Consider the following 26,779-nt stretch of genomic DNA (forward strand, 5'->3'; position numbering starts at 1 on the left):
TTTTTTTTTTTTTTTTTTTTTTTTTTTTGTACCAGGGACCGAACTCAGGTCCTTGCGCTTGCGAGGCAGATGGCAGCACCACTGAGCTAAATCCCTGGCCAACTGTATTACTTTTGGAAGCTCTTCCTTCAATCATATAGGGAAACTTGGAGATAGCTTGATTCCGAGACTGTTTTTCTAGCTCAGTGTGGGAAAGCAACACAATTGGTCCTCATTCTTGGAGCACCAATGTACCAATCTTAATATTACTGACATCTGTAACCCTGTCAGATATTTTTATTTTATACGCTTATCATCTCCTGATACTTTTTATACCTTTTTAGCAAAATATCTATCTTCTGCTAAGGCCTATGAGGCTAAGGGCCTATGAGGATAAGGTTCTTTGTGTGTTTTATTTGTTGACATATACTAAGCATTTAGAATTATTGTCTAACAAATTAATTGCTCAAAACTAATTTGCTAAATGTAACCTGAATTTCAAAGCCCATACAGGAATTTCCAAAAAAGCCTATTCCAGATGGAATTGTCCTTGTTTTAAATAATTTGAATTATTTCCCTCATATAGTCAAGAATTTCCTTTGAATGTTAATGTCAAAGTAAAAAGCCTCAGCTATAGGTCCCCATTGCAATGTGTTGTGGATCCTTCTTTCCTGGAAACATTTAAAGTGAATTTTGGAAATTTCTGAAGTTAACTTTAATGTCTTTTAGAAATGATAAATGGAAGATAAATGTGAAGTATTGTTTCCACAAAACGAAAGATTATTCTGTAATTTTAAAATACCACTGTATATATTTTATGACACTTTTACTCATGGTGTTAATATTACTGAACTTGGAAAGTTATGAATTAAATTGTGATCCTACAATTTTAAAAGGAAAATAAAAAGAATAAAGATCACTAGCCCCAACCCAGCAGTTTTGAAAATGCTGTGTTAAAAGCAAGCTATGCAATGGAACCACTTAGCAAGGATTCACCACTAGCTCAATGTACGGCAGTGTAGAATTTGTATGTAGCTACCAGCATTGTGAAACCACATCCAACCTGATTCCAAGTGATGCTAATGGCAAAAATTAATATTTCCCATCATGAAAATGTATGAATTTTATTATTAGGCTAAAAATACTTTAAAGTTTAATTAAATTGAGCTTTCACTTCCTTTTACATGCAGATGGAATTTTTTTCTATTTCTGCTTTGTCTTCCTAGGGCACATGTGAGCAGTCACTCTATGGGCACATGCACGCTATCCATGATGCCATCTTCAGCCCTACGGTAAGTTCAATTCCTCCAATAAACTATTTTAATTCTTTATATGTGCAAATGCATTCTTACAAAACAAATTTACAAGGTTAAATAGCAGCAATACATTGGGGAGATTTTACAATTTTAGGTATTTATCATAAATGAATTAATAATAGAAGGGTGCGAAATTGTAAAACTCACACTTTCTCATACATGCAGACAATGGGGAATATTAGGAGTGATAAGGAATTCTCTTGTACTAAATTCCATGTACACACAGTTTTAAGAGCCTTTTGTCTAATTTGGACTTCAAAAAAGTAAACAGGATATAGATTGCTTTACAATGCATTGTAGTCAGTAAAATAATGTGTTTGAAAGGAAACCTGAATTTAAAAAGTTAAAGAAATAGAGGGTTTTTTTCTGTTTACAGCATATAAACTGATAACAAAAGTACTTTATTAGCAGATTGATGTATTCAGATATAAGGATGATTTCACCAACTGTGAAAACTGCTAAACTTTGCTTTTTGTTGCTAAGCTCATTGAGGATAACTTTAAAAGGGTTCATATAATAATCATGGATGAATGATTTAACTTCCTACATTCTGAGATGGAAATGATTTGACTAGATGGATGACCTCTCATGTCTTTTCGAACTCTAAGTGATTTAATTATACCTAACATTTTAATTTGACTTTAAGTTCCCAGGAGTGTGAGTTCCTAATTCTATATCCTCTCCTTTTCCAATTTGCTAAAAAATAAATCTGATAGATTACTTACATCTAATTTAAAAATGACAACGAAGTCAAAATTCTGTCATTAATATTCTTTTAGACATAGGAAAAATACACACTAAAAATTACATCTACTAAGAGAATGTTGATTGCTCCAGCTGAAATTGGCTGGTGTCATTCTCATTCCTGAGAATTTTAATGATGGACTTAGCCACAGTTATATTTTTACAGATTTGTCTTTGTAAGGAGTGTTCCATTTAATAGACTGTAGTGAACCAATTAGTTGAAAAATATTATATTACAGATTCATACTAGATAACAAGTAAAATTTTATTTCTAGTGGAGTATAAAGACATTTAAGTACCATAGATCCATATAAGATATTTATGCTAAAATTCTATTAAGTAGCTTATAGCTTCTCATGCCCTAGGAAAATTAAATGGACTCTGAGATGAAGTTAACTAAAAATTTGAAAGCCGGGAATTTTATTTTGGTAAGCAATATCATAGCTGAAAAATACACACTATTCAATGTTCTAAATAGTAAACTTAATAAATATTGAACTAGCCAAATGAAATTCATTGAATCAGCAATCAAGGAAAATAGACATTAATTATACATATTTCAAAGGGCAAGATGATGAATATGAGGTCCAGGTGTCCAATATCCAAACAACTAATCTGCTTTTGTTTACATTCTTAGTTCACCCCAAGAGGACTTTTACAGCACTATTCCTAATCAACTTCTCAAATCCTTATTAAACATTCCTATTACTTTATCTCTTCTTTAGTGCAAGTATTTATTAACTCTTAAGAGAAATGTTATGATAACTGACATTTATAGGTAAAATTCTAGGTCCTCGTTATTGTTTTCAAAATGAGTCATGTCACATACCTGCTAAGTTGGGAAGCAGAATGACTACACATCCCAAAGGCTTTCAGGGTGTCTAGAAAACATGACATGAAGACACAATTCTCATTCGAGCACACTATCAAATTAGTGGTAACAAATGTGTTGTATGGTGCAGATGTAACAGTTTAGTTGCTTGGTATTAGCCTTGTTAATTGCTTGAAGTCTCTAAGGAGAGTTATTCATGTTACATTATGAGCTAAAATTGCTGTGACTGTCTATAAGAATGTAATTTTAGGAAAATTCAATAGTTATTTGTAAGAAGAAATGACAGTATAATTCAATGCTATCAATCTAGCAAACAAGAGGCACATAGCAGATATATAAACGACATTTATATGTGGTCCTGGAAAGCTGTGTAAGTTAATTTGCATTTCTGTGTTCATAGTATTAGAGCTCTGATGTTTTGATTTCTAACTGATTTCTCACTGGACGTACATATTTATTTTAAATCTATTTTATAGTAATCTCTAATGAGATAGCTTCCTTACAAAGGAAAATCAAAATTTAAAGGAAGCTAAGAGGTATTACTGTAAACACATGAATAATTTAATTTAAAGAAAGATAAACAAACAAAACAACTATGGAATCTATCAATTTGTGTATGTCCTGTACACACAAGCAGGAAAAAGGCTGTTACAACACTATTTCTAATCAGCTTCTCAAATCTTTATTGAAAATTCCTATTAATTTATCTCTTCTTTAGTGCAAATATTTATTAACTATTAATAATGGTCTCTCTATTGGAAAGAGTCTTCTCTGCCTTCCATTTTCCAGGAAGTCGACTTTCCTAAACCTCTTGGACTTTTTTTTTTACCTATTTCACTGTTATTTTTATTTTTTGCTTCACTCCTATGTTCAAATTAATTATGTAGACAGTTCATATTTATTTATTAGAAAACTGACTTATCTTATTTCCTTAATTTGAGATTTCATTTTCTTTTTTTTTTTTTTTTTATTGAGTTTATTGGTACATTTAGGGATACAGTACAGTTACATTCATTGTTGGGATCATGTACCTTTACATGGCAAGTCTTGATTCTCATTTTTTTCCCCTTACCTCTCTTCTTGCTGGAGAATATTCTTTAGTAGCTCATTCTGGGAGAATGCATAGTTAGTAGACTTTCTAGGTCTTTGTATATCTGAAATTACCCTTACTGTTTTCATCCTGCATTCCATTTTCTTGCAGCAATATTCTCACAAATGAGACTATTCTTTCAATGTGGATAACTTTTTATGCTTTTCTGTATGATACAATGTAATATGTTTGACAACATACATTTAGTCTTTCAGTGATGTGTTGACATGTGATTATTGTTCTCTTTCTCAGGACATGTGCTTTCTAAATATGAATATCCTTATCTTTCAACAGTTTTGGCATTTTTCCAGCCATTATTTCTTTAAATAGATCTTTGGTCAACTCTGTAGTCTGTCTTTAAGGAATTCTTTTTATATGTTTATTTAAATTTCTTATTTAATTCTACATTCCTTAACTTTCTAAATATTTTCTATGCTTCCTGGTTTCTTCTGTTGCATTCTGACTAATTTCTCTGTATCTATTTGAAAATTCATTAATATTTCCTTTGGCTGACTCCTGAGTTTTTATATTTCAATTACTATATTCTATATATAATTTTTATTGGGTTATTTTCAAAATTTTCTGCCTTTGCTCATTATGTCAACTTGATTTCAGGCTATTATTTTTCTTTTCTTTTTACCTTATAATTCATAATTTCTGCGAATTTTCAGCGATCGAGATACTTAACGCATTATCTTTTTCCTCCACGTTGCGAAGACATTTCCAGTAACATTTTGTCCTCATCTATTTCAATGTAAATTCCAAGGTGGATTTCCACCAAAACTGTCTTTGATTTTCATATCATTATATCCAGTAGCTAGTCCATCATTATTATCAGACTTCACTTTTCATCATCATTTAAAATGTTCTTTTCTCTTGAATCCTGGGAAGTGAAACATCCACAATCAATCCTTCTCAGTCTACTGTGCTGGATCCCCTGTTACCTAACTGCTAAATATTAAACTATATCAAGACTCAGTCTTATATTATGTCTTTCACAGGTTCTCTTCTTAATTCATGTTATGCAAGCTGTAGCATTTCATTTAATCTACAGGCTCAAGATGTGCAAGTAGATATTATTCTGACTTCCAGACTCACCATTGCCTATTGTGCATCTCAGTTTAAATTCTGTAAGCTATCTCATTTTAATATCCCAAAGTTGAACACTTTGCTTTTTTAAAAAAAATCCTAACTGATTCCTTTCCCTCACTTTATCAGCTTAGTTATCTTGTTCATCCTGTTGCAGAAGCAAGAAGATGAGTCATAGTTAGCAAATGTCTTGGGGCTTTCTGTTTACAATTTTCAGAAATTTATCATCACTGGAATTCAGTGAACAGAAATGAGAATAAATATATTTTAAATGTTGTATGACTCAATGTCTCCAGCATCTACTACTGTACAATTTATTATATATTTAGTATTGTAGTAAGGCAATGAATAAATGCTGAGTTCTAAACAAATGTAAGCACAAATTTTAGTTACAGCATCGTATCATATTTATTTCAACTTTATTGCCTTCTAAATTCTGCAAATGATGAGTTATGGAGCATTTGGTGATAAAGATAGATTAGCTATTCCTTACAAAACTTCTATGACATCAGAATTTGACCCATGAATTTGAAATACAGGACAGTTAGCAAATTCCAGTTGTGTTAGTTTCCTACTAGCAACTTTTGGATTCTGGTAGTATCATTCAAAAGATCTGTTTGTTTAACCTAAAATGATAACAAAAACATACAGCTGCAGCACGTGTTTTGCACTTTAGTGAAAAAAAATTCTAAAATTATTCCCAATGAACAGTGTAACTGCATTAAACTGGAACTAAATCCTTCTAAAAACTAGATGTGCTATCAGTAGAAGTATTTTGTCTGTTCCGTATAAGCATATATCATGTAGTCATTGGGTATTTTAGAGCTTTAAATTTGACTTGAGATAGGTTAATTGCTTTTTAAAGTTTCTACTATATAGATATAAATACATTAATTTGCATTGTTTTCTTCAAATCATTCATAAACAAATACATTCAAGCACTTACCTAAAAACATTATGCTTATTCCATTTTAGCAAAAGGAACTGAATTTCTGATTCCTGATTTTTTTGTATTATCTAAGATCAAACAGAAAGTACTTAATTTCAATTTCTAGCCATTTCATATAAAGAAATGTAGACAATATTAAATTCATGCAGCATCAATCCTTTGAAGGACAAATGATGTCAGGCATTATTTATACACTACAAAAATTTCAATTTTGTTAAATTCTTCAGCAATCCAGCTTGATGTCAGCTACCACTTAGCTGGGCCAATAATATTGATACTTGATGTCAATTCTTATTCATTCCTGCATCTAGATGATGCATAAGTCAAAACTTATTGTTGTGTGCTGAAAAACACTAGTTCGCGTTATGTCCATCCAAGGAAATTGGAAATAAAAAGGGAAAAGAAAATTTAGCAAAATTAATCATGCTATTTTTATTTTCTATAGTACTTGAATTATGTTATGCTCCTTCATACTCAAAAATAACTCTATATCTTTTAAGCTTATCCTATACTATATAGTGTTTTAAAACTAAATCTTTTATAAAATAACCTTCTTGCCCTTGTAACTTTCAAGGAACATAATTTCTGCTAGAGAAAGACACCATAAGAAAAGTATGGGCAGATTTTCAAATATGAATTACAAAACTATAAAAATGCAATAAATTGCTAGAAATATCCCCTATTTCTACTTTGATTTGTTCTTACAAATGCAATAGCATAAATGGCTAAAAATATAAAAAGGACAGTTAAGATTATATCTACTTTTAGTTTTTTTAATTTGTATTTTTATTATTACAAATTTTCAATACCTAATGATTATATTCATCATGGAGTGTTGATACATCTACATAACACATCTGAATTCTTTTTATGCTCCTTTCCCTTACTCTATCCCCGCTCCATCTTTGTTTCCTTCCCATTCATTGACAAAATTCTGTCTCCCTGTTTCCTATGATCTATCTTCCACTTTGCTATTTAATTCATTCATACATTGGGTTTCTCACATAAGAGAAAAGGTGATATTTAAGCTTGCGTGTCTGATTTATTTCACTTGACATTCTGGCATCAAAGTATATCAATTTTTCTACAAATAATCCAAGTTTATTTCTTTATATAAAGTAATACTTCATTGTGTATAAGTACAGCATTTCCTATCTATTTTTTCTTGATGGACATATAGGCTGCTTCCAAAATTTAGCTTATGAATTGTACCGCTATAAACATAGGTAAACATTTATCACTGTATTATGATTTCTTTACATCATTCAGGAAGATATCTAGAATGGGAAGATACCTAGAATGGATCAAATAGAATTTCTATTTTTATGTTTTGGAGGAATCCGCATACTGATTCCCATCATGGTTATGCTGCTTCACTTTTCCACCAACAATATAGAAGTGTTCGCTTTGCCCTGCAGCTGTGACAACATTTGTTTTTATTTGATTCCTCGATGATAGCCATTCTTTCAGGAGTAAGATAGAATCTCTGTGTTGTTTTAATTTGCACTTCTTTAATAACCAGAGATGTTAAATTGGCAATTTACATTTTAGACAGTCATCCTCTGTCTGAAGTATAGCTGGCAAAATTTTTTCCTATTCTATAGGTTTTCTATCAACTCTGTTTTTTTCCTTATTGTGTAGAGCTTTTTAATTTGTCATCTCTTTTGTTGAATCTTAATGTTATTTTGGGACAATTATGGTTCAGAAAGTCCTTGCCTAAGCCCATGTCTCCAAGAGTTTTACCTATTTTTTTCTTCCAACAGGTTGTTTCTGTTTTAATGTTTAGGTCTTGCATCCACTTTGATTTTAGTGTAGTACATGGTTAGAGACATGAGTTTACATTCTATCTTCTCTATGTCTATAGCCAGTATTCCCAGCACCATTTGCTAAAGAAGCTATCTTTCTTCCAGCATGTGTTTTGGCCCCCTTGTCAAGGGTCAGATGTCTAAATGTGTCTTTGTTCTGCTCCAATGATCCACATTTTGGTTTTTTATGCTAGTACTGTGCTGTTTTATCACTGGAACTTTGTAGTATAACTTGAATTCCAGAATTCTGATGCCCTCTGCTTTGCTCTTGTTGTCCAGGATTATTTCTGGATCATTTCTGGTTCCGTATTAATTTTAAGATGGTTTCTGTAGTTCTGTGAGGAATAATGTTGGTATTTTGATTGGGATTGCATTAAATTTATAGATTAACTTTGGTAGCATGACCATTTGACAACATTGATTCTGCTATCCAGGTCAAAGGGATATCTTTGCATATTCTGATGTCTCCTTAAAGTGAAGCAACCTACCTTCATAAGTGACTTTTTGCTTTTCTCCAATAGCTCTTAAGATTCTATTCTTCTGATGGATATTAGGATTTTTGACTATAATGTATCGTGGGCAGCTTCTTTTTCAATCTTAGTTATTTGACATTCTGTAAGGCTTGCTTGCTTGCTTGTATGCTGGATTCTCTTCCTATACTTGGAATGTTTTCTGCTATGATTTCTGTAAACAGATTTTTCTTGTTTTCCAAATGTGCTGCCCTCTAATTTCTCTATGGCTTAATTAGCCTTGGATTCATCTTTTTAGCTCAATTGAGTAGCTATTGGATGAATTTTTCTTGTTTTTTTTGTCATTTTTAAGGTGTCTTTCAGTACATCTTCATTCATATATTCCCACCCTGTCCTTGAAGTCTGAGATTCTTTCTTTACGTTGGACCCCTCTGCTGTTCTTGACTAAAGAGAGTTCTTCATCTCCAATTTCTGTTTGGCACCTTTGCATGAAGTCCTTTTTTTTTTTTTTCTTTTTTTGGTAAATATGTCATGTATGTTTTGAAATTTTAGTCATCTCTTTTAATTATTTATTTATCTTCTATAACCTCACTGGTAGGTTTATTTTTTAGTTTTGCTATCTTTTAGGTTATGTCATCTAGGAGCTTGCCAAGTTTCTTTACTTCTTCTGTCATCGTCGCAAGTGTTCATCTCTTTTGCCTGTGATTTCCGCTCACTTGATGCCCCTTGGATTTGCTTTGGGAGTGTTTGGACTCTTTGCTGGCATTTTGTCACCTTGCCATTTCATGTTCATTTTGTATGCATGTGAGAGAGTCAAAAGTCAAATAGAGTACACAAAATTTGTTATGTTATAAAGATCTCTTTAGTTAGATTCAGTTTTCCAGTGATGCAATATTGGCTTTATTTTTCAAGGGGTACTGTCAACCACTTCCATCTATTCAATTTAATTGGGTTAGACCCAATCACTGTGTTATAAGGAGAGAATTTCTACCATTTATAACAGCATGAAGAATTCTAACCAAACATGATTTGTAAACATTAAATTTTTAAAATAATTTTGCACTTTTTTTCAATATACTTTACAGACTGTATTATAGTGCTATTTTTGGTTTGTCTGGGATGTGAAGGGTTGGAGAAGAGGAAGAGAAAAAGGAAAGGGCTACATCAGTTGGAAGGGTATGTAAGAGAAATGTCAATGGGTAAAAATTAGACAGGAGGTCACGTTCTGTTGGAATTGTTTTATACCTAGGATAAAGGCTAGTGTTGGGGGAGGTGAGAATATTTGTGTAGGTGAGCATAGATATGCAAATAAGTAGAGTGTGTTTAGATACTGAAGGAGGCTGCAAGGTTTTTGGAAGGAGGAAAGAAAAAAAAGCAGTAGAAGAGGGAGGAGAACAAGAGGAATATCCTTAAAGAATAAAGTAAAATAAAAAACAATACCTATAAGGAAGCAATAACTAGAAAACAAAAAGATACCCCAGAATAAACAAACAGGCAAGGAAACAACAATAACAACACCAAACTATACACAGTTTTTGTAGAATTAACCCAGAGTATCCACACAGCTCTCTCTATACTGAAGTCATTCTGATTACATGAGGCCAAGCAGTTTGCCTCTTTGGACTACTCAAGTGCCTACCCAAAGTGGTGAAGATGCTGATCCATCTGGATCTACCTCTTGGCTCTGGACATGGCAGTTGCAGGCCTCAGCCACAGCCTCAATAAATTTGGGAGGAAGTGGATGTGCTGTATTTGTCCAACTCCCAGTTCTCTATTAACATCTACCAGGATCTCATACTCCTGTTCCCTTCACAGCTAGGCAAATATAATGCTCATCTCCATGTCTTCCCTCCACAGGCTTTCCTTTCCTAGAATAATGCCAGAATGTAGGACCCAGGTATTACTCTCCATTCTTCTGCCCAGAATCGCTACCTGTCTCTGCCTCAAACCTGCCTATGGAAGCTAGCGCTACCCTCCAGGCTTGGCAGAGGGCCCCCTTCGCCACTGTGGGGCGGTGGTGGGTGGAGAACAGGTCCTCAGGCCATCTCAGGCCTTTCTGGAATTTAGGAAAACAACAGCAGAGAACCTGTTCTGTTCTGGATCTGCTACTCATCCATCCTTTGCCATGATTCCCCATCACTCAGATCAGCCCTACCCACCACTCTGCTTAGGGCAGAAAGCCTTTTGCCCAATGCAACAACAGAAGTTCTCTAAACTGGGTGTGAGTCTCTGACTTTCCTTTCACAGGCCACCCCTGCTTCCCTTCCTGATCCATGTACTTGGCACAGTCCCAGGTCCCCTGCCCTCTGCAGCCTCCCAGCCCCACCTTGTGGGAGCTGCCAGCATTCGCTGGGTGGTACACTGAATGACCCCACAGAGTACTCTCATTATAGGTGAGAAAATGGATTACTTAATTGTGTGTGTGTGTGTGTCCTCTCTGCCCAAAGATTCCCCACTTGCTGTTGTTTTCAAAACTCAAGTATATAGTGCTGCTGTCTCATATTGTTTTGGTGCTTTTGGCTTCTCTGAATCCCTGAGTTGAAGCATCTCACTTGCCATGCCTGGCAGAGGAGGTTAGAGTGCTTTCGTGTCTATTCTTACATGCAGTTTACCACTGAAAAGATGACGCTCCGTCTCAGTCCAGTCCTCTCCCAAGGTAGCATATATGCCAGGTCTGGGGTTCAGTGATTCACTTTCCCATCACTGCACCCAGAAACATGATTTTGGCCCAGAAAGTTGCTCTTTTTCATTTACTCTCTTGTGTCATACTTTATGTTACCCTCCCTCTTCCCAGTTCCCAGTACCTGCGTCTCTCCAGGGCCAGTTCAGAGACTCACACCCTTTCTAGAACTTCTTAGATAAACATCTTTTTTTTTTCTATTTTCCAATTTTAAATTTCAGTAACTCCTATAATCAGTTAGGCATGAGTTTGGAAATTTATCATTTTTATGGGGTACATGAAAATTAAAAGCAATGTGGCTGCCATATTTATTGATATTTCCTCTTTTACTATAGATTTGAAATTTAGTTTATGGATTATTTGAATGATTTAAAATTTTTTTACCATATATGAAAAGTTTAATAATTAAGTTCCTACTTAGCAATTCTTTATAAACATTGACTATGTATGCCTAGGCCACTACTGTAAATACTGAGGTTACAGCAAGGAAGAAGACCAAATCTTGTCTTTCTTAACCTTCTATTGTTATAAGAACCAGAAACAATAAATAAGGAAACAAGTGAATACTATCAAGAGTAAATTTGCATACACTTAAGTGCTTATTATTTTACTTAACCTAATTCACAAATCAGTTGTCTGCATCCTAAAGCTTAAAACTAGTGATTCCTATGCAAATGATCTGCTTAAATGAACTACAAAAGTTTGTAATTGCATATATTTGTTTGATGCCACATCCCATGTTGACATTTGAAATAAAGTCAATATTCTACCAAAAGATAGAAGTGCTACCTATCAAGACGATTAGGGTCACAGTGAAATAGTTGGGGGTGATGAGCACACTGAGAAAATGACATTGACTAGGGAGAGGGAGAAAGCATGCTGAAGCAAGAGAAGTCAAGCAGAGGCAACAACAAAGTCTAAATTCCTGAAGTGGGAACTTCACGTGTGGTGGGAGAACAGCAAGTCCAGGACACAAACTGGACTAGGGTTAGATTAAGCAGGTGCAATACCTTACAGCTAGTAGATAACTGACTGGTAACTTTGGTTGTTTCTATTGGTAAATATGGCATAGTTGAGGGAAATTTTAAATAACTGCATACCATTATCTATAGTTTCCAAGATATTTATTTACACAAAGTTATCCTGGCTATAGTAAATAGCTTTTTTATCCCATACATCTTGGCATAATTCTTATTCCAGAAACTAATTAACAAATATGTGCTGCTTGGGAAATACCAGAAATTACTAGATGAGAACTCAGAGGACGTTTAAGATGATGTAGGTAGGACAGTGTTACATGATGAAATTTGGTTTTTATTATTGATTTTAAGTTTTATTTAAAAAGTTGGCACATCTTACAGTCCCCTCGTGATTGTTCTGAACACATTGGTACCCCAAATAGTCAAAAGTTATTTATTATTTTATAAGAAATAATGTCACTGCTCAGAATATTTGGCCATTTAGAAAAATCATCTCAGTTAAACAAGTTTCACAGCACAAGAAATGGTTCTAAGCAATACCAAAATATCAACATAAATTATATATTTCCTTCCCATGATAATAAATTGTGGTCAGTCTTAACTCGCATGTGATTTAAAAAGTACGAAAAACTATGTGTCTGATAAAACACCTAAGGGTTTTAAAGAGATCTTTTTACAATACAGGGATAATGTATCATTCATCGTACATTGTCCCTGAATCACATAATTAGAGCAAAAAGAATTGTCACACCAATTTACTTATAAGCATAATTAACAGAAAAACTTGATTATCTCCTTTAATGTGATTTTCCTCACTTAATTGTGTGCTCTCTGGTGAATGTCACCCCATGAATCCACACTTTAATAAGTGGCTGCTAGTTAACATGCCACACCATAGGCAGAGCAAAAGAATCTGCCTGTCCTCTGCAAGAGATTTAATTTGTATAACCAGAGTGACCCTGTGTGGAAAGTGTTTTAAAAGTTCCATCTCCCAGCAGAACGGGCTGGAATTTCCTGTAGTAGCTTTGACCATGATCTTGGGTCTCAGCATGTCAGTCTGCCTTTCATCTCACCAGTTTCCATAGCTGTATCCAAAAGTGCAACAGTTTTCTAAACATTCAGAAACCTAAATTTATTGTATTTTTGTACAATATTCATGTTTCTATACTCATTTCTATTTCTTTTTTAAGAATTAGCAAATATTCTCTGGCTCACTACTTCAGTGGTGTTGAAGCAAAAGTACCTTAATTTCTGACTTAAATACCTATTTGCATCTAGACATTTTTCACTGCTTGAACTAAAAAAATTAGAACCATAGGTTGATGGGTTTGATGTTAGAATTAGACAAAGATATTGAAAATTCTCTCAATCCAACACTTAGAAATATTTTCCAGTTTACATACTAAAATATAAACATATAAAAAAACAAATTATTAAATTATGAATCCTTCCTCTATTATGTTATGTTTTGTATAACTAAAATGGTAATAACAAACTTGTGTCTTTCGAGATTGTAACTTTACTTTCTACAAAGGACATTCTATGGATACGATTTCTTATCTCCAATGAAATATGATTGTTTTATTGCTGGGTAGGATGGGTCTTTGCTGTAATATAAATAGAAATTAAAACTAAGGCACAAATTTACAGAAAGAAAAAACTTTAACTGGAAAGTTAGGGGGAAGAAAGAAAAAGACTGCCCTACACACAAAGATGGGAGGGGCTGTTATTGATTATTATCTCTGTCTTGCTGTCACAGTTCTGAAATCTTCATGGCTGAGGGATGGTTGGTTTCATTCCTAGGAAAGGATTGCCTCTGTCTGTGCCAATCTTTGTCATGTGGGGTTCTGCCTTTCCTGAAAACCAGGCAATTGCAGATTTAGGACAATGACTAAAGGCTTCCGGGGATAGCTGAATGTCCTCATGAACCTTTTATCTTGGTGCCATCAGTTGGATATGAATGGGCATTGAGGCCTGACGAGTGTGAAGGAGAGTCTGTCATTTAGAATCCAGGGCTGATCAATCCAGTCCAGCCAGCTTCTAGAAAGACATTCTCTAAATGATCAACATTTCCCTATGTGGACCTGCAAAAAAAATCTGAGTCAAGATTTATAGTAATCAAGGAACAAAATAAAGGCCAAGCTTCGTTCTGCTTTTAGTTAACTAGAGGACATCTGCTGGCTCAAGAGAAGGGCACAGTTCAGAGCAAAAATGGCTTTTAAGTTTGTGACTATTGCAGAAGAAAATACAAATCGTGCTTTTAATGAGTAACAGGATAGGGTCCAGAATTCTGCCTCTTCCCATCCCTATGGGGGTCTCTGACTGTTATGACTATATCAGTTTTATTAGGGAAAAAAATGTGGAGTTTCTAAAAGATTAGGGGTAACAAATAGAAGTACAGTTCAGAGAAGTGCAGTTCCTAGAATGGGTATGATTTTTAGTGATATATATATCTATATATCTATATATACATAGATATATAGATATATAGATATATATAATCTTTACTCTCTAATCTATTTCTATATATCAAACTATAATTTTTAGGATACTTTATGCTATTACTTCAATATGGCAATAGCCAGATATAGCTTATGATCATAAATAGAACATTAGTAATATAAACATTATGATGACACAAACCTATTCACAAATTATCATCTTTATGTACATTGTGAAATTACTCTGAATTTATGTATATGTACTTACTTACATATTAAAAGAACATAAATTCATTGCAGGTTATCCCAGAAATCTTATTTCAGTGAGCACTATATTAATCATTAATAATTGGCCACTTTAAAGGAGACTTTTGCCAAATAGCATAACACCTTAGGTTACTACTGCTATAAATAAAGTAGATCTAGTAGAATTTGTGTGGAAGCACATATATTATCTTCTGCAGTGATCAAAGAGCAGAACAGTGCTATTAAAAATAGTAACTAACAACAACAAGAAATAGTAACTAACATTGCAGTCCCATTTTTGCTAATTTGTTGCATTTCTCCTTGAGTGTAAACATACCTACTTTTAAAAAAGCTATACCTATTTCATTAAATGATTATTTTGAAATTATTAGATATATAATGTTATACATTTTTCATAGGAATCTCTATAAATGTTTGTGGAATGAAACTGGGGAAATAAAAATATCATAGCTTTTCCAGCCAGGAAAGAAATAATTTGTCTGGATTTTGCACTTTAGCTAAATCAGCTGTTGATGTGGGAGGCAGGATTTCAAATCCCTCTTTGACCTCTAGTCACTGCAACAGAATACTTATATTCTTCTAATTGTCATTTCCTGCCTTCCTCCCTTCATTACTTTGAGAATATAAAAGAACTGACTTCCTCCCTTGATAAAGGACAACAGATTAATGAATTTAAGTGCCTGCATCATTAAAATTGTCATCCCTGGTATACTATTTCAAGTGCAGCATCAACTGTGGCTAGCTTTTACGCTTCAGGGGGTCCAGAGATCTTCGGTTTCTTATGTAAATTTATGCAAAAACTGCTCCAACAATATCACATGCTATTTATTTCAAGCCCGAAAGGATGGCTATTTCTTGATTTAGGAATGGAAAGAACAGAGTGAGAGTAAGGCTGAGTTGCAGCTTAATAAACAGAGTGTTGGTGCACTCAGGGCAGACTACTAACTTTATTAAAGTTCTTTTAAAAAGAAAAATAATTCCTTCACTTTAAAAAAGTTACATACAAATTTCCTCGGTCAGTTTGTACTAACAAAAGAAAATCCACTAGTGGTGCAGTGGAAACAACATGCTAGAAAAAAGATAAGTCAGAGCATCTTGATTAGATGGAACAGAGTTGTAGCAAATTTTCAGTGGTCAAATACGCATTTAAACACATTGGAATCTTCTTTAAATCTCAAGTTGGATCACTCATCACCAGAGGTTGTTTTAGGAAGTATGCATATCAAGGCAGGCATCATTTAAATATAAATATATATGGTGTTAAGTTTTCTGTTTGAATGTAGATGTATAGAAAAGATAAGTTAATGGGTAGAGACAAAAATTTCTCAAGTTGTAATCATGTTAGGAAAATATATACTTTGTGTTTCTTTGTGTGTGTGTGTGTGTGTGTGTGTGTATGTGTGTGTGTGTATGGTGTTTGTATATATTACTCAGTTGTATGACCATTTACTAGTAATTGTATATGTTTGTGATACTATGATTTTTTTAATATTGGGCTAGAGGACTATTGTCATGACTTTGTTAAATCCTGTGTTACTTAGTTTAATTAAAAAAGTGACAAAAATGTAAAACTCTAAGCTCTAGCCAGGTTTTTCTTGATCTATTTACATTCACAACCTGCACCTCCCACTTTCTCACCCTATACTTTTCATTTTCACCCTCAACTTCTGCTGATTATAAGATCACTGCTGCAAAATCAAATAATAGCATGCATCAAAATTAAATCAAAAAGCTCAGACTAAAGAGCCTACATCTGATTTGAATTTAAGTTTCTTGTTTTTTTTTTAAATTTTGTACTTGTTTATCTAACAGATTTGAACTCTGAATTACAGATCCCAGTTACTACTTATCCACATGTGTGATTGGAAATTACCTCCATTTTCTGGTACATAAAGTAGAGATATTACACAATTCCTCAAGTTAATCTTGTTGGATTTTAGATATATTTTTATTCCTATAATTATTGATCAGCTTTGTTTTGGGATACTGTTAAATTACTTAGAAACAGTGTTGTCCTTTTGAGATTTGTTAGATGAGATTACAACAGTACTCAGTCTAGCATTCATTACTTCTACCCTACTGAAACAAGACCTTTCTTTGTGTTTTCTAATCCATCTGATGACTTCTACTCTTGAAACATTTCATTCTATCTTCTGGGAAAGGCATATTTTCAGCCTTGAGTGTGAACTTTTCCCTGTTTAATGTCTACTTTAAGGTTGTACTTTCCAGGATTCTATTAGTTTCCACACATATATACTCCAAATAATACTCAGCCAAATACAGTAGTGGAGGAAGTTGCTCTGCAGACTTTCAGGGTTCCCTCTGCTGTACACTGCTTTGCATTCTGGAGTTGCCTCAATTTCCCCAGACTCAAGCCATCTCCTTATTTTAAGGAGAGAACCAAACTCTGTTTCCCTTTTCCTCTTCCTATGATGTCAAGGTAGTATATCACAGCAATCTTCAGTGGTTCTCCTCATTACTTTTCCATCTCTTACTGATTATTATCCTTTGTTGTCTGAGGTACACTGTATTGTTTCTGTGTGTGTGTGTGTGTGTGTGTGTGTGTGTGTGTGTGTGTGCAATTTCAGGCAGAAGGGTACACACATGGTCCCTGTTACTTCAGTGTGACTTGCACTGGAAGTCTTTTTTAGCATGCTTTTGACTAACAACAGATCTTACTAGAAGATAGAAATGATAATAGAATTCTTTTTTAGATTTAGAATTAGCCCTTCTTCCTAAAAAAGATAAAGCTTTACAGCGTATTTGCAGTAGACTTGACTCTGAATTTCATGCAAAGGCTTAGACAAGTTTCATTTCTTAGAACTTCCGTTTTTTTACTCTATGAAAGACCTGGAACTAGAAAGCCTTTGTATTCCCTTTCAGAAATACATCAGTAATCATTAGTGCTTTCTTTAGTGATTGAGAAAAACTATATATATGCATATCATTTAGATGGCTTTTTAGGGAAACAATTCCTTTCAATGTCTAATGTTTCTAGCATCTGAGAATCTTTGGATCAATTAGAAAACAGAAATCTTCCTTGAACATACACAGCAATACCAAGATGAAAAAAGGAATGTAGCTCTCTCTTCAGATATTGAGTACTAAGCTTGAATTTTTACCTCATATCTCCTTGGTTCACTGCTTAATATACCAGAAACCCTGCTGTCCTGTGTTTATAATACAGTGAGCTACTCTGTAATTATGTCACAAAACATTGCTGCACTGTGACCAGCAATGCAAAACAGTGTAGTGGTGCATCAGAAGGAAACACCAAGGGCCTATGAGGCAAAGATCCCATACGTGAATACCTGAAATAATGCCAATAATGACAGTGAAAATGAAGTAGACTCACATGAGAGTCAGAAAATTCATCTTTAGTGCTTTTAGAAGAGGCTCATTGCCAAAAGCAGAATGCATTAATTTCCATTTCTCCTTGAGATGTTTAGAAAATTGTCCTCAGAGCAGGAAGACTTGTGATTTATTTAAAACTTCTCCTTTTTACCTTCAGAAAGCCACTATTTTGTCTCTCAATTGGCAGGTAGGAAGTTGGGCTGATCTACACTCAATACCACCAAAATATTATTTTTAATTTATTTAACATCTACAAAAGAAAAATCATTACACTAGGCATTATTGGGAGATTCAAAGAGGCAAAGGATTTAGTTTTCACTTTGATGAACCAGAATGTAATTAAAGAATCATACTCTACATACAAAGTAGATAACTATTTGTGAGAAAAAAGTATCAGAAATGGCTAACTAAAAATCAAAGGAGACAAGCTTATGTCCTCAAAAAAGCCTACATGGGAATGTTTATGGCAGGTTTGTTTATCATTGTGAAAACTGAAACAACCTAGATGCCCTTTGGCAAGTAAATGGATAAACTGTGGCAAATCAAGACTATGGACTGTTATTTAGTACTAAAAATAAATGATCTATCAAGAAATGAAATAATATGGGAGAACTCTAATTATGCATGTGAAAGATGTCAGTCTGAAAATGACATGCACTCTGTGATTCCAAGTGTATGATATTCTGTATGATATAGAAATAGTAGAAAGAATCAGTAGAGGAGGAGAGGGGAAAGGATGAATAAGTAAAACATAAAGAAATTTTAAAGCTGCGAAAACACTCTGCATGATGCTATAATGACAGAAACATATATATTTGTCAATAGCAAGTGTGGATCCTCGTATAACCTATGGACTTTTGTAGATTGCGATAGGGCAACATAGTTTTTTCCAGTTGGTTCTCTGATTACCAGTCAGGTGGGAGAAGCTGAGAGTGGAGAAGGCTGTGCATGTGCAGGGGGCAGGAAATATATACACAATGTTCTGCTTAATTTTTCTGTGAACCTAAAACTGCTCTAAAAAAAACACTAAATGTTTTTAAATTGACGGAAATATCTAGCATACTGCTTGAGAGATTTCACGTACAAGCACTAGAAGAAATTTCGCTCTGAATATCCAGATATGGAAAGAATGATTTGCTCATTCATTCATTCATTCATTCAAATATTTGCTAAGTTTATTAGCCACAAATGATTCTACTGTACAAAAAAACTTTTTGTAATGACAAATGTATTTTTTCTCTTTAATTTTTTTATTTGTACATTTGCAGTACATGTGTACAGTTCCTTGTGTGGAGTTAGAACATGTTCATAGTGCATCTTAATTTCATTTATTGTCCCTTTTCCCTCCTCTTTCCTCTCCATCCATCCCTTAAACATTTAATAAAGATCTATCTCCTTATTTCTTGTTATGTATCTTTTGTTTTTCTCTTTGTTTATAATTTGGATTTGTCATATAAAAGAAACCATGTGATAGACTTGTGTGTCTGATTTATTTCACTTAAGATTATGGTCTCAAGGTGCATTTTTTAAAATTTTCAACTTGGTAAGATCCATTTCTGACTTTTTTTTTTGTCCTTCTATTAAGTATATTGGTACATTTTAAATATACAGAACACTTACTTTCATTACTGGAATCTTGTACCTTTATATGACAGGTCTTGGTTCACATATTTTTCCCCTTGTCCCTGCCTTCCCTTTACCCCCTCCTGCCCACCTCATTTACAAACATTTTTTTCCATTTTTTCATTTTCTTCCAGTTTTTTCTTTTCCAATATTACCTTTCCCCTACCCTTCCCACTTTCCCTACGTCTTTAGCCCTTTTCTTCCTATTTCACACTGTTAATTATATCATTAGGATCTTATGTGCTGTTATAGTTTTTCACACCAGAGAAATTATTCGGTATTTACACATGTGTGACTTATATATTTCACTTAGGAGTATATCATCAATATGTATCCATTTTTCTATGAATGGCTCTATTTTCTCATTCTCTATGGCTGAGTAGTATTCCATTTTATAGAAAAACCACATCCTTTATACAGTATAGAAAAACCACATCTTCTTTATCCAGTTTCCAACTGATGGGCAAATGGGCTGTTTCCAAGTTTTAGCTATTATAAACTGTGCCACTATAAACATAGGGGTGCATATATAACTGTGGTATGATTCTTTGAATTCTTTTGGAAAGATACCCAGCAGAGACATGGCTGGGTCAAATGGAACCTCTAGGCCCAGCACTTTGAGGTATCTCCATATTGATTTCCATAGTGGTTGCACCAGTCTGCACTCCCACCAACAATGGAGAAGGGTTCCTTTCTCCCCACAACCCCGTCAACATTTGTTATTGGTTGATTTCTTGATAGCAGTCATTCTTTGTGGGGTGAGGTGGAATCTCAGTGTTGTTTTCATCTGCATCAAGTGAACAGTAATGCGGAACATTTTTACCTATATTTACTTGCTGCTTTTACTTCCTTGTCTGAGAAATGTCTGTTCATTTCAGATCCCCATTTTTGAATTGGGTCTTTACATTTGGGGGGCTGATTGTTCTGAATTCTTTATATATTCCAGATAATAATCCTTTGTCTGAGGAGTAGCTGGTAAATTATTTTCCCACATTGTAGGTTGTCTCTTAGTTATGTTGATGGTTTCTTTTGCAGTGCAGAACCTTTTTAATAAGATGATATCCCAGTTGTTAATTCATTTTGCTAGTTCACATGCTACTGAGGATTTGTTCATAAAGTCTTCTCCTATGCCAATATGTTCCAGAGTTCTGCCTAATTTATCTTCCAGCAAGTTTAGTGTTTCTGTTTTAATATTTAGATCTTTAATCAACTTGGATTTTAATTTAGTGCATGGTGAAAGATAAGGGTCTAGTTTCAATTTTTGGCAGGTTGAGATCCAGTTTTTTGAATACCACTTATGAAAGAGCTATCTTTCCTCCAGTGGGGATGGTCAGCTTCTTTGTCAAAGATGAGGGAGCTGAGTACATCTCGAGTTGTTTTTGTGTCTTCCAATCTATTCCACTGATCCTCAGGTCTGTTTCTTTGCCAGTACCATGGTATTTTTATCACAGTGGCTTTGTAATATAGTTTGAAATGGGGAATTGTTACTTTCTGCCATGGGTCTATTGCCTAAGATGGCTTTTGCTATTCTAGGTCTCTTTTGGTTTCAAATGAATTTTTGGACTCTTTTTTCTAGTTCTGTGAAATATAGTGTTGGAATTTCAATTGGCATTGCATTGAATCTGTATAGCAGTTTTGGCAGTATGGCCATTTTCACTATGTTGATTCTTCCTAGCCAGGAGCAGGGCATATCTTTCCATTTTCTTATATCATCTTTGATCTCTTTTTTCAGAGTGCTGTAGTTTTCAGTGTAGAGATCTTTTGCTTCTTTTGTTAGATTGATTCCTAGATACTTCATTTCTTTGGATGCTATTGTAAAAGGAACTGTTTCCCCAATTTCTCTCTCAGTGTTTCTGTTATTTCTGTACAAGAAGGCTATTGATTTTTGGGTGTTGACCTTGAATCTAGCTACTTAAATAAAAGTGTCAATTAAGTATAGAAGATTTTTGGTAGTTTTTTGAGTCTTCAATGTAGAGTATCATATCATCAGCAAATAATGACAGTTTAACTTCTTCCTTTCCTATCTTTATTGCTTTAATTTCTTTCTCTTGTCTAATTGCTATGGCTAATGTGTCCAGAACTATATCGAAGAGGTGATAGTGGGCGTCCTTGTCTTTTTCCTGATTTTAACAGGAAGGTTTTCAGTTTTGGGCCATTTAATATGATGTTGGCTGTTGGTTTTTCCATTGATAGACTTTATTAAGTTGAGATATAGACCATCTATTCCAATTTTTTCAGGGTTTTTATCATGAGTGGGTGTTGCATTTTGTCAAATGCTTTTTCTGCATCTATCGAGAGGATCATATGGTTTTTGTCCTTGACTCTGTTAATATAGTGTATTACATTTATTGATTTATGTATGTTGAACCATCCTTGCATCCCTGGAATAAATCCAACTTGGTCGGGGTGTATGATCTTCTTGATGATCCTCTGTATTCTGTTTGCTAGTATCTTACTAAGGATTTTTGCATCTATATTCATTAAGGAGATTGGCCTGTAGTTCTCTTTTTTCACTGCATCTTTCCCTGGTTCGGGAATCAAGGTGATACTTCCAGGAATGAATTTGAAAATATAGCTTCCCTTTCAATTTCATTGAAAAGTTTGAAGAGTAATGGCAGTAGTTCTTCTCTACATGTCTTATAAAATTCAGCAGTGAATCTATCAGGCCCTGGGCTTTTCTGTGTTGGTAATTTCATTGATTGTAATTGGGGTGTTTAAAATGTTTTTATCTTCTTCGTTCAACTTTTGTAATTCATAATTATCCAGAAATCTGTCTATTTCTTCTGTTTTTTCCATTTTGTTAGAGTACAGGTTCTCAAAGTAGGTATTGATTATCCTCTGGGTTTCTGTTGGTTCTGTTGTGACTTCACTTATTTCACTCCTAATTGCATGGTTCTGACTTTTTTCTCTCCTTTTTTTGAAAAGGTTAGCTAAGGGTTTATCAGTTTTATTTATTCTTTCAAAAAACCAACTCTTCGATTCATTTATTTTTTTGTATCATTTTCTTAGTTTCCATTGCATTGATTTCTGCTTGAATCTTTATAATATCCTCTCTTGTTCAAGGTTTAGTTTTTCTTGCTCTTGTTTTTCTAGGAGTCTAAGATTCATCATTAGGTTGTTTATTTGAGCTCTCTCTGTTTTTCTAGTGTGGGCATTCAGTGCTATGAATTTTCCACATTGACCTGCTTTCATTGTGTCCCATAGATTTCTGCGTGTTGTATTGGTGTTTTCATTTATTTGTAAATACTGTCTGATTTCTTCTTTAATTTCCTCTGTGATCCACTGATTTTTCAGGAGAGTGTTGTTCAATTTCCATGTGTTTTTGAAGATCCTACGGTTTCTTGTGCTGTTGATCTCCAGCTTGATTGTACTATGATCTGATAATATACAGGGAATAACTTTGATTCTTTTGCATTTATTCAAACCTGTTCTGTGAGCTAGTATGTGATCTATCTTGGAGAATGACCCATGTGCAACTGAAGAGAATGTATATTCTGATTTTGTGAGGTGGAACACTATAGACATCTAATAATTCCATGCGTTCAAGAGCTTGGTTCAGTTCTAGTATTTCGTTGTTGATTTTTTGCTTAGATGATCTATTTGTGAAAGTGGCATATTTAGATCCACCACTATAATTGCATTAGTGCTTATTTGGTTTTTTATGTTTCTTAATATTTCTTTTATATATTGGGGGCAATAATATTTGGTGCATATATGTTTACAATTGTCATCTCTTCTTCGTGAATTGTTCCCTTTACAAGGATGTAGTGGCCTTCTTTGTTTCTTTTAATCAGTTCTGGTTTGAAATTTACTTTGTCTGCAAGTAAGATTGCTACCCCTGCTTTTTTCTGGGCTCCTGTTGGATGAAGAATTGTTTTCCATCCTTTCACTTTCAGTCTATGGGCTTCTTTTTTCCTGAGGTGTGTTTCTTGTTTACAACATATTGTTGGATTTTGCTTCTTAATCCATTCTGCCATTCTATTTCTCTTGATTGGTGAGTTGAGACCATTGACATTGATGGTTATAACTGATATGTTCTGACTTATTATTGTCATTATTTTGTTGGCTCTTTTTACTTTTTCGCCTTCTCCATTTAGTTCTTGCCTTGCCTATTTGATTTGTTCTTTTGGGCCTCATGGTGTTGTTATCTTCATTGCGTTTTTCTAGGATCTTGTTTAGAATTGCTTGTAGTGCTGGTTTGGTATTCATGTAGTTTTTCAGGTGTTCTTTGTCATGGAAGTATCTTATTTTCCCATCCATTTTCAAAGAGTTTTGCAGGATACATCATTCTAGGTTGGAGGTTGTTTTATTTTATTACTTGAAATATCTCATACCAGGCTCTCCTTGACCTGAGGGTTTGTGTTGAAAAGTCTGCTGTGATTCTGATGGGCTTTCCTTTGCATGTGCTTTGTTTCTTTTCTCTTACTTCTTGTAGTATTTGCTTCTTCTGTTGGGTTTCTGGGATCTTGATTATTATATGTCTAGGTGTAGATTTTTTTTGATTGTGGCTAGTTGGAGTCCTATCCTAATGGATAGACTCACTTATCTGTATATCAAATTCTTCCCCTCTGTTTGGGAAGTTTTCTGTCATTAATTCTGTGAACAGCTTTTTAAAGTCATTTGCATTTTCTCCCACTACTTCATGGATTCCTGTCAGTCTTATGTTATTCTTCTTTGCATCATCTAGGGGTTTTTGGATCGATTTCTCATGATCCCCTATTGTTTTTAAGAGACCTCTCTTTTCATGGTCACTGACTGCATTCTTATCTTCTATATCTGAGATTCTATCTTTGCATTCTTTTATTCTGTTGCATACACTTTCAATGGAGTTTTTAATCTGGATATCTGTTTGAATCTGTTTTATGGATTCCATTTCTTTCATATGTTGGACATTTATTGTTTCCATTTCTTTCTTATGCTGGGCCTTCATGGCTTCTATCATGGTCCTGAGCTCATCTACTTTTTTGTCAATTTCTGTTCTAGAGTCTCAAATCATGATTTTCATTTTGCTCACCATCTCTATGGTTATCTGGGAAATTATTTGTTTTGAATTTTTCTAAAGCCTGATTGATCTATTTTGTTACTTCCTGTGCTTTGAGTTCAAGTTGTACTGGTAAGTCACTATCAGCCTTTTTATCCTCATTTGCCCTACTGTTTGCCATTGGTGAACTCCAATCTGTCTTTGTGTCTTGCTTAAGTGTTTTCTCATTTTTATTTTTGTTGTTGGGCTGTCCTTGTTTTAATCTCTGGGTTATCACCCAAATCTTCCTGATATAGTTGCACCCTAGCTTCTGGATCTCTAACGATCCATAGACATTCTCATCTTCATAACATCAGAGAAAACAGCTCATCACATCAACCACAATCCTTTATCCCAGCTGATACAATCAGCAACACAATATGATAAGCACAATTTACCAATTGCTCACCTGTGTAGTCATTAATCTATCACCCTTAAATCATGTGAATTAAATTAAAGTCAAGAAGCAGTGCAAAACATGTCTGCAGTGAACAAACTTTTCAACATAGCATACTTACCATTTAGGATCGGGGCTCAGACAGAGCTAGGATGAGAGGAGTAGATAAGTAAAAGAATTGGAGAAGGTTTCAAGTGAAGCCAGAGGACATAGAATGACCACACAATCTTCAGGAAACTGTTAAATGCAAAAGGGATAGATAGAGTAGAAATATAAGGGCAAGAATCTATCCCTTAACAGTAATAGGGGCTCACTTTCCCTTGAAACCACTGACTCCTGTGTGAGGTAGAATGACAGATGAACAGAATATAAAGAAAAGAGAACAAATGATAAAAGAAGAAATCTGAGTTAGGGCAGGAGCAGAAACTGAAAGGGAGATGAGGGATAATATGGTGGAGCAAGAGACTGAGTTAGAGAAAGAGGACAGAAAAAAGAAAGAATTTGCAGAGTGGAATGAGGAAAAGAAAGAAAAAAAATGGAGTTGAAGGGCCTCTTTCAGACTATATCTCTGCTGTCATAATATACAACATGTGCAGCCATGTGCAAGACCAAGACCCCTGATCTCATCTAGCTGGTGGCAGAACTCCACGATACAGACTGGCCTTGGGCTGCAAGGCCCAGATTGAGTTCCCCAACCTCCTGAATGGTTGAACTCCACACAGTTCTACTATAGGTTTCCCACACCCTTTCTTTAAAGAGGTTCAAAGTTGGGAGCTCAGAAAAATACCCTTTATGACCACCTCTGCCTCTGCAGAGTGGGTCCAAAGATTGGCACAATCAGAAGTTCTGAGAGTGCCAGGGGGGCGGGGTTAAGTTTGCAGGGTTCAGGGTCACCCACGTGGCTACCTTCCTGGTGCTAGAGCAATGGTGGTGGTCCGGCAGGGGAGGGTGCAGATACCCATCCCATGGACTGGGCCCGAGCAGGTCAACCTGATGCTCAGGGTGCATTTTTTTTTTTACAAATGACTCAAATTTACATTTATTTTTGGAAGAGTAATACTCCATTGTGTGCCCTTTATTTAAGACTCAGTGTGATGAATAACAACTTGTGTGCACAAGCTTTATTTTAGCTAATTAAAACTAAATAAAACTAACAATTTCAGTTCTTTTAGCATTTAGTTCCTGTATTGTAGTTGTCTGATTATTTCTTTGTATACCGATGATCCAAAAGCATGGTTCATTTGAAGAACAGCAAAGAGTAGTATGCATTGAAGTTTGAGCTGAAAAACAAGCAAAAGTCAGGCCAAGGAGAAGCTCAAATTTACATTTTAAAAAATTATTCTGCCACTAGTATAGAACAGGGTTTGTCAACCATGACAATACTGATATTATGGACTGATAAAAATGGCATAAATTTTTAATTTTTAAAATTATTAGTAGTACATGTCTGCAGGACACAGTTACATTCATCATGAGGCACACATCTTAATTCTTTTTACTTCTTTCTAATTCCATGCTGAAGGTGAAGGACTATCCTGTGTTTCATATTTATCAGCATCCTTAGCTTTAACCAGCAGAATCTCAGTGGCACTTATTCCAGTTGTGACAGAGATGTCTATGTTTTCCTCTTATCAGGTCATTCTTTATCTCCTATTGCACATCTTGTTCCCCAAAATTTTTGAGCTCTTAACTCAAACATCCTCATACTTCCTGATTAGACTATTTACCATTCAACATCCTTCA

At 34.5% G+C, this 26,779-nt stretch overlaps 1 protein-coding gene across 2 annotated transcripts in view; it reads left to right on the forward strand.

Annotated features, from left to right (window-relative positions):
* The window catches only part of Spag16 (sperm associated antigen 16), a 1,007,960-nt gene that overhangs the window by 733,795 nt on the left and 247,386 nt on the right, over positions 1-26,779 (forward strand). For both annotated transcript variants that reach the window (XM_010616032.2, XM_033764606.1), the window contains one exon: positions 1,206-1,271. In XM_010616032.2, the coding sequence (XP_010614334.1) occupies positions 1,206-1,271 (66 nt within the window). The remainder of the gene's footprint in view (positions 1-1,205; positions 1,272-26,779) is intronic.

The sequence above is a fragment of the Fukomys damarensis genome, unplaced genomic scaffold (genome assembly GCF_012274545.1).
Source record: "Fukomys damarensis isolate Sample0158 unplaced genomic scaffold, DMR_v1.0_HiC HiC_scaffold_16, whole genome shotgun sequence".
NCBI classification, from domain to species: domain Eukaryota; kingdom Metazoa; phylum Chordata; class Mammalia; order Rodentia; family Bathyergidae; genus Fukomys; species Fukomys damarensis.